Here is an 8,401-nt window from a genome sequence, read left to right on the forward strand (position 1 = left end):
CTATTTAAATAGAGATGATACACATGTAGTACTGTAGATAGTAAGGAGTGATAATCAATGTGAACACTTGTGATATTTTGTTGAAAATGTACAGTCAATTCAATTCAATTCAAAACCTTTATTTATCCAGGTCAATGATCTCTTTTTCAAGGGAGACCTGCAGCAGTAGGTTCCACAAGAAGACATAAAAACATAAACAACAGAACAACAGAAGGACATCATACAGCAAAATGTACAGGGATTACAATTTACATATTTAACCACATGTACAGGTACCAACAGCATCTGATTTTGTAGCATCCAACCGAGCTTTAAAAACATGTAGTGGTACTAGCTTGGTAATTTTCCATTCTTTTTGCAGACTGTTCCAAGTTAGTGGAGCTGCACATCTAAAAGCTTTCTTCCCTAAGACAGTCCTAGCACTTGGCACATTTAATAAAACCACAGGATGCGATCTCAGGCAATAAGTACTTTCAATTTGCCGAGAGATCAGGGAGCAGATATAAGATGGTAGTTTATCCAACATGGCTTTGTAAATGAAAAAGTACCAGTGACTGAGCCTCCGTACAGTAAGTGATGGCAAAACCGCCTTGGTATACACAGGCTACAGTGATGCGTAAGTGCTTTACAATTTGTCAAAAATCTCAGTGCACTGTGATACGCAGCATCTAACTTGCTCAGGTAATTGGCAGGTGCATTCATATATAACAAATCACCATAGTCCAGCACAGGTAAAAAGGTCACAGTGACTAGCCTTTTCCTGGCCTCAAGCGAGAAACAGGACTTGTTTCTGTAAAAGAAACCTAGCTTAACCCTCAGCTTTTTAAGCAGGTTATTTACATGCAATTTAAAAGTGAGACAGTCATCAAGCCAGATACCCAAGTATTTGTAACAGGTAACCACTTCAAGTTGTATTCCTTGCGTGGTTACAATATCCAAAGCAGTCTCCGGTGTATTTTTAGCTTTAGCTTTAGAAAAGAGCATTACCTTGGTTTTATCCACATTTAAAAGAAGCTTTAATTCAGAGAGCTGAGCCTGAATAATGTTAAAAACAGCCTGTAATTTAACAACAGCCTCGTTAATCGAGGGACCTGCACAGTACATAACGGTATCGTCCGCATAAAAATGTAAGGTTGCTCCTTCGACATTTTCACCTAAACTATTAATATAGATAGAGAATAATAGCGGACCTAAAACTGAACCTTGTGGTACACCATTAGTGATGTTTAACCACTCAGAAGACAGCCCATCAAACTGAACACATTGGGACCTTTCAGAGAGGTAGTTCACAAACCACCCCACTGCATGGCTGGATATGCCAATACTGACCAGCCTCTGCTTCAAAATGCGATGATTGACGGTATCAAAAGCTTTGGATAGGTCAACAAATAGAGCTGCACAACTCTGCTTATTATCTCAAATACTCTTAATATCATTTACCACTTTCATTGTGGCAGTGATGGTGCTGTGTTGCTTTCTGAAGCCTGACTGATGTTTAGACAGGATGTCATTTGTACATAAAAACTTCTTTACTTGTTCACTCACTAGGCGTTCAAGAACCTTAGCCAGAACTGACAATTTAGAGATGGGTCTATAATTGTTTAATAAGGTGGCCTCCCCTCCTTTTAGTAGTGGCAGGACATAAGCTGACTTCCATACTTTTGGAATTGTATTTGTGCTGAGGGAGAGGTTAAAAAGAGAAGTAACAGGTGGAGCAATAAAATCTGCAGCTGTCTTTAAAAAGAAAGGTTCTACGTTGTCCGGACCAGCCGGCTTTTTAGGATCTAGCTTGGTTAAGACTTCACGAACAACATCAACAGTAAAAGGAGTCAAACTGAAAGGGTTTTCCAGACCACATTGTTCTGAGTCACCGACTGTGGTGTTCACAGAAGCAGAGAAACAGAATGAAACAGAGAGCCACAGGACACAAAATGCTCATTAAAACAATTTAACATGGTAGCCCTATCCGATATAGTGCCAGATGCTGTGGTAAGGCACGGAGGTAGCTCATTACGGATATCACCAGAATTTTCTAGGGTCGTTCAGGTTCTTTGTGGTAACTGACAGATAATACTTAGATTTAGCACTTTTGACATGTGAAGTGAAGCTATTTCTTAGCTGCCTAAAACGCAGCCATTCTACCTCTGAGCCTGATTTCCTAGCCTTTGCCCAGGCCTTGTTTCTCTCATGCAGGAGACTAGACAGTTCAGCAGAAAACCAAGGATTGTCTCGTCCCTTCACTCTAAATGTACGCAGGGGTGTCTATCTATAATTTCCATAAAACCAAGATAAAAATAAGACCATGCAGTCTCAACATCAGAAATGTATCAGTATGTCAAACAGAAATCTACGGTGGCCGACAGCTGCAAATGTGCTCCCCAAAACACTTCCATTAGAAGATACACGCTGCAGTTTCAAAAACAATGCAGATATAAAACACTAATGTGCCAAAACACAAAGCACAACAGTCCCAGCTGTGGGCATCACTTTTTAGTGTCCCTGTTCCGTTGGATTTTGGGATTGTTGAAGCGTTTTGTATTTGCAGGATTTCGTTAACGTTGCACATATTTCTTTGCATCTGTCGGCCATCGTTGAAACCTGGACTTGTTGCTGCTAATTTCTTTCTTGCTAATTGTTTATTTTACCAAAACAAATATGAGAAAGGGACTAACAAACTACAGGCATGTTAACTCTCATCCATGGTGTAATGAATTAACAGCTTTGCAAGAGCACATACAGTTGATTGGTGCCCAGTTTTACCAGGTGATACCCAGGCTAATAAAACCTCTCTAATTACACAACGATTGAATACTTCCAGGGGGAAATATGTGTGAAAGCTTTTTCACAGCAGATGTTCAGCAACCCCACGGGTGTAACTAATAACTGGTTTAATGTTGTATTTCACTGCAATAGGTAGAACAGGGTCAGCCATTGTTAAAATGATTAGAGCTCCCTGCTATGATAAGTCAAAATATCTGCTGGAGTAAAAATATTTCATGATTCATAATAATATTTGGAACAATATCAAAGTGCTCTGTTGCTTTTGCAAGGCTTTGGTGATTCAGGTTGGCATAATGTATTCAGAAAGAAAAGTAAAGTACAAGATAAGTTAGACTAAAGAATTTTGACAAGAAGGAAAATAAACCTGGGGATGCTCATCAAACAAACACATCAGTCAAATCCAAAATATAAACACGCTTGTTTTTTTCTCGTGCTCCTTGTAGATATGGCAGCAGACTCCGGTGTATTTGTGCTAAAACTATTGCACTTTGGAGGGGAAAGTACATCAAAAGAAACTTGCAGTGTTAAATGTTTTGTCTACTCCACCTGCCTTCTACAACTTTTCCCCATGACGGGGTGTTAGCGGTTGATAAAGATGACAGAAACACATTCACCTGCTGCCTCCCCCGCAGGCTCCCTCCAATTTACAATATCTGTGAAGTTGTCTGAGTGAATCCCCGAGGCTGTCCACCCTGTCAGTCTCTGACCGGCCGTCAGTCTTCTCTCCTCTCAGCTTGTGAAACATTTCTCTGATTCTGCTCTTCATGTGTCTGACAGTGACTCTGACAGCGGCCCACTCACTCACAGATGTAGACAGACACGCTGTCCTGCAGACACTAAATCCCCTCTGTGATGTTTGTGTGAGGCCTTTTCCAAGAGATGGGAACGCCCTAAAAGAAGGAGGAAGATTACACACCGATTGCAGAAAATGCATTTAACTGTTTTGATCACTGATAAAAAATATTGACTTCCAAAAGCAATAAGCCTGTACAATACCTCACCTCTGGCGAGCAGGAAACTCCCAGCTCCATAGTTTCTTTAATTTATTTTATTAAAAAAAGTTTACTCTTGTTTTCCTCCCTTCCATAACCCCTGAAAATGTGTACATATTGTGCTTCAACATGACCTCTTTGTGTTCAATTGTGTGTACTTTGCACACTTTATAATACAAATATTCTATGTTTATAGTTGATTTGGTAATAGGCTAGTCTGTTACAGTGATTTCTCAATTATTCTGTATATTTTTGTATTGTGTATTTGTATAATGTAAACCCAGAAGATACTCTATTGATAACATACTTTTATTTTTGGGATTAATAAAGTGTTTATAATCCGATCTCTGAGCTGAATCTAAGAGAAAATCATTATAATGAGATTTCATTTTATTACACAAGATGTCGTAGGGATAAACAGAAGTGGACAATCTGATTAACATTCTATGACGTTTCCTTCCTCTCCCCTTGCAGTGCTTTGTGGCCTCCCGCCCAGTGTAGATAATGCCTTCCTGATTGGTCGGAAACGCTCCCACTATGACATCCACTCAGTAGCGCGTTACCAGTGTGCCGACGGCTTCCTGCAGCGCCACGTGCCCACAGCCAAGTGCCGCGCCAACGGGAAGTGGGACCAGCCCAAAATCGTCTGCACAAAATGTAAGTTTTTACACGACTGGACGGCACACAGCAACACTTAGAGCAGTATTTCCATGTGACGGTTTCTTTTTGCATTTATATTTGTAGTTGTTAGCATAAACACCACCATAGGTAGAGTAGACGAACCTCCTACTTTCACTGCCTTCGGGAGCTGCTGTCACCTTGCTAATTCAGGCTCTTCTTCCCTCATTATGAATAATTGCAAGCAAAAAGATGAATGTGGTTGCAGACTGGATGAATTTCCCCTGGCCTTACTTAGAAGTGGTAGCATTCTCTTTGAAGTGCTTTATGCTTAAGGTAGGTTCTTTTTTTTCAAACTTTTACACAAATTATTTGCAACCGGTGACCGTCTACTACTGAGAAAGAAAGTGTGGTAAAAATAGAAACATATCATAAATGAGATTTTGTGCATAAAGAATAAAACACTTGGAAATGCAGGACATGCAAGCAACCTCTTATTTTAGCTTAGTGTCTAAAAAAAGTCTTCATTATGCAACTTTCACACACCTTAGCTCCTTTGTGCCTTACAATAAATTCCCACAATCATTTCGACAGAATAAAGGGAATAAATATCTTCACTTGTCTGCATAATATCTTACATCTTTCAGAGTAGATATAAAGGGTTGAGATATATAAATATTCAACAAATGGAGCCTTGTGTTTCATTTCACTCCACTCACAATGTGACAGTAATGATGAAATACTGAAATAATGTAGCCTCTGTTGAAAGTGATAACAAATGATTTTCCTGTGGACTCTTTATCTCTGGACGGAGTTGTTTTCATGGCCCAGAGTTACTGTTATCATTCATTGCAGATGACATGTCTTTGTTGGGGAAATCCAGAAAGGAACAGAGAAACATAATTTGGCAGAACACCCGGATCGAGCTTAGCTGAGGCTGTGTGGGTGGCTAGCTCAGTGCGCTCTCGCTAAAGGCGCCCAGTTTACTGAATGTGAGATAAAACAGATTCTGTCAGAGTTTTGTGAGCAGCTAAACCTTCTGCAAACAACAAGCGGTTTTGACCTTCCTGTTGTTGATCCATTTCCCCTCGTCGTACCTGCTTCCAACTTCCCGCGCCTGATCTGTCTGAAAGCTTGTCAGTGATTTATCTCCCTCTTACATCAGTGCACCTCCCGTTCTGAATTCTTCACTAAATCCGCCCTTTCTTTTATCCCTTCTGTCTTTCTCTGTTTTGCTCCACCAGCCCGACGAGCCCATCGCTACCGCCGCCACCACCACAAGGGGAGGAGGGAGCGCAGGAAGCACAAGAGGCACGGCCACAGAGAGGGGGGGCACCACGGGGGGGAGCAGGGCCACAACCACGCCCACGTCTGAACCAAAAACCCGCTTTCCTACTCTCTCCTCTGCTGCCAACTGCGGTTTGCCTGTCGTCCTTTTCCTCCTGCCCAATTTCCCCAAACACTACTTTACATCTTACAGCTCAAAACTCAAAGCCCCCTCCCTACACTGCACTGCCCCTTCCTCCCCCTTTAGCTCCACCCCTGGCTTTCTGAGTCAGCCTGTACCATAGTCAGCTCTAAGGCCTGCAGAGATGCTGTGAGGTGTCACCGGGACAATATCAAATCCCTTTGTACTTTCTTTTCTCTGTTCTCGTCTTACCTTTTCCTTCTCCCACCTTTCCGCCAACTCGACCCAGTTACACTCCCCCCCTCCGAGCTCAACGACGACCTGAAACATGGGGCTACGCTGACCTGTTTTTGAGAAAAAAAGGAAAAAACCTTTGAGATCCACACCGAACATTCTTCGGAGAGATGGTTTTAACTATAAATAGGGACGACATCACTGAAAATGCCGTGTCAGAATCAGACGAGTCAAGGGAGACATCCGTGTTGTTGACTTTGAGCCTTTTGTCTGTTGAACACATGTTATTTTTTACAAATACTCAGTGTTTATTTCTGCTGCTTTTGGTTCCTTCTTTGTAAGACATTGTACTTGACTTAAAGCGACTTCTTCTGAAACGGATGTAATAGATTTTCTTTGAATCAGAGGCAGTTGTAATTGAATTATGTGATTGTTAGCGTTGTATCTTCTTGTCAGTGTGAGACAGTTACTTTAGATCAGATGCTTAAACCCCCAGAGGAAAATGGAAAACACATTGCATATCAATTCAGTTCCATCAAACATCAGTCGCATTCAGAAGTGTCGATCTCACAGAGCTCTTGTTGTGTCAGACATCCATCCCCGACATGTTCGAGGGTTAATTGAAACCTTTGATGTCAGTTTGTCTCAACCCAGCTCAGCAATCCTATGTTTGCTTTGCCTTTTCTGATAGTTTGTGTCTCACTAAGAACATGTGCTGTGACTTAATGAAGTTGATGCGGCAGGTCAAAGCTCCTCTAACTCATTGACAGAGTTTCACGTCTTTGGTCTGATAAGGAAAAATAAATGCTACCAGCTCGGCATGAGAGACACAGAGCTGGTAGCATTACTACTATATTTGAGTAGCCGCCTAGTCAATAAGTCAAACACAAGATATGACTTGCCCATGCACACAGTTTAGCTACACAAACACATGTCCTTTTAAAATAACTATTGCGTTTAGCTGTCTTAAAGAAATGTCCTAAAACAAAACTGATTCTGTAAATTAAGTGAGATAATACTTCCCTGTTTTAGTGCTTTTTCTATTGTTTGAAATGTTTTAGAGTGTACCTGCTAAACGCTACATCATGTACGCAGGCTAACTGTCTCTGTTTGATGCTTGGCATGTAGCGACATTCAGTTATTTACAATGTATATTGATACACTAGAGCCCTCCCTCTATTCCAGGATGAGACCGGTAACTGGCACGAAAACTAAAAGCTAATGTTGATGACACAAGGTGAGGATGAACATCAGGCAGAAGCTCTCATCTCAGTGTGTGTGTGTGTGTGTGTGTGTGTGTGTGTGTGTGTGTGTGTGTGTGTGTGTGTGTGTGTGTGTGTGTGTGTGTGTGTGTGTGTGTGTGTGTGTGTGTGTGTGTGTGTGTGTGTGTGTGTGTGTGTGTGTGTGTGTGTGTGTGTGTGTGTGTGTGTGTGTGTGTGTGTGCGTGTGCGCGTGTGTGTGTGTTTAAGATTGAGCGTGTTGACAGTGGCTGAGGTCCAAGAGGATGATGATAGAGAGGGTCGGCAAAGATTAAGGTTTCCCATTTCTGGGGCCGACACCTGCTCGCTCCTCTGCGTGTCCTGCTTTGAAGAGAGAATCCAGACGGATAAAACAAGCGCTTTGCTCTCCTCCTCTTTCCCTTTTCACTGCGGGTTAAATTGGTGTTTTTTTAAAGCCAGCACTTGAGGTTAAAGCTGCTGGGATTATGTCCCAAACACTGACTCCAGCACTTTTATCTTTTCAGCTTCTCCTCTCTTGCTTTACTGCTTTTCATTTATCTTCCCCACTCGCCATTCTTTTCACTGTCGATGAGTTTTTACAATAGAAAAGTAGCAGAAGGACTTAAATCCAGTTTTACCAGCTCTTTATTGGTGTAAGACTAACGTTGGTGTTGTTCAGCCTCGTTTCATGTATCTCATAAAGAGAACAGGATCGGGTTATATAAAGCCGCTTGAGGGAAGAAATTCCACCCTGTGCGCATGAATTCCCTGCCTTTGTTTGTCCCTCCTCACCTTGGCAATGACAACGTTCCTCCTCACGGAGAAGAGTGAACCGACACCTCCGTATCAGGTTAATTAATCTGCTGCATGCCTAATGAACAAGTTACATTATCTGCAGAGCTGTGGTGACGGGGGAAGGGTTAGGGTGACGGACAGGAGACCCAGAGAACCGTTACAGCCGTCCAGCGTCTGTCGTCTGAGATGTCAGGCTGCAACGGAGTGAACGGACCCCTTTTTTTTCTATCTGTCGTGAAAAATGGAAGGAGCACTGGTGGTTGAATGAAAGGGCATACAGAAGCCCCTCTCACTTATTCAAATCAGAGCAGATGTCAAGAGACAGTGTCATTACTGCTGTGTAAAGATTCAGC

General features: G+C 42.0%; 1 protein-coding gene across 3 annotated transcripts in view; it reads left to right on the forward strand.

Annotated features, from left to right (window-relative positions):
• Positions 1–7,334, forward strand: part of ncanb (neurocan b) — a 188,328-nt gene extending 180,994 nt beyond the window's left edge. For all 3 annotated transcript variants that reach the window (XM_034080376.2, XM_034080377.2, XM_034080378.2), the window contains 2 exons: positions 4,248–4,430; positions 5,636–7,334. In XM_034080376.2, coding sequence (XP_033936267.1) covers positions 4,248–4,430; positions 5,636–5,766 — 314 coding nt within the window. In that variant the 3' untranslated portion in view covers positions 5,767–7,334. The remainder of the gene's footprint in view (positions 1–4,247; positions 4,431–5,635) is intronic.
• The last annotated feature ends 1,067 nt before the right edge of the window (positions 7,335–8,401 follow it).

This window comes from Pseudochaenichthys georgianus, chromosome 4 (assembly GCF_902827115.2).
Source record: "Pseudochaenichthys georgianus chromosome 4, fPseGeo1.2, whole genome shotgun sequence".
Classification (NCBI taxonomy): domain Eukaryota; kingdom Metazoa; phylum Chordata; class Actinopteri; order Perciformes; family Channichthyidae; genus Pseudochaenichthys; species Pseudochaenichthys georgianus.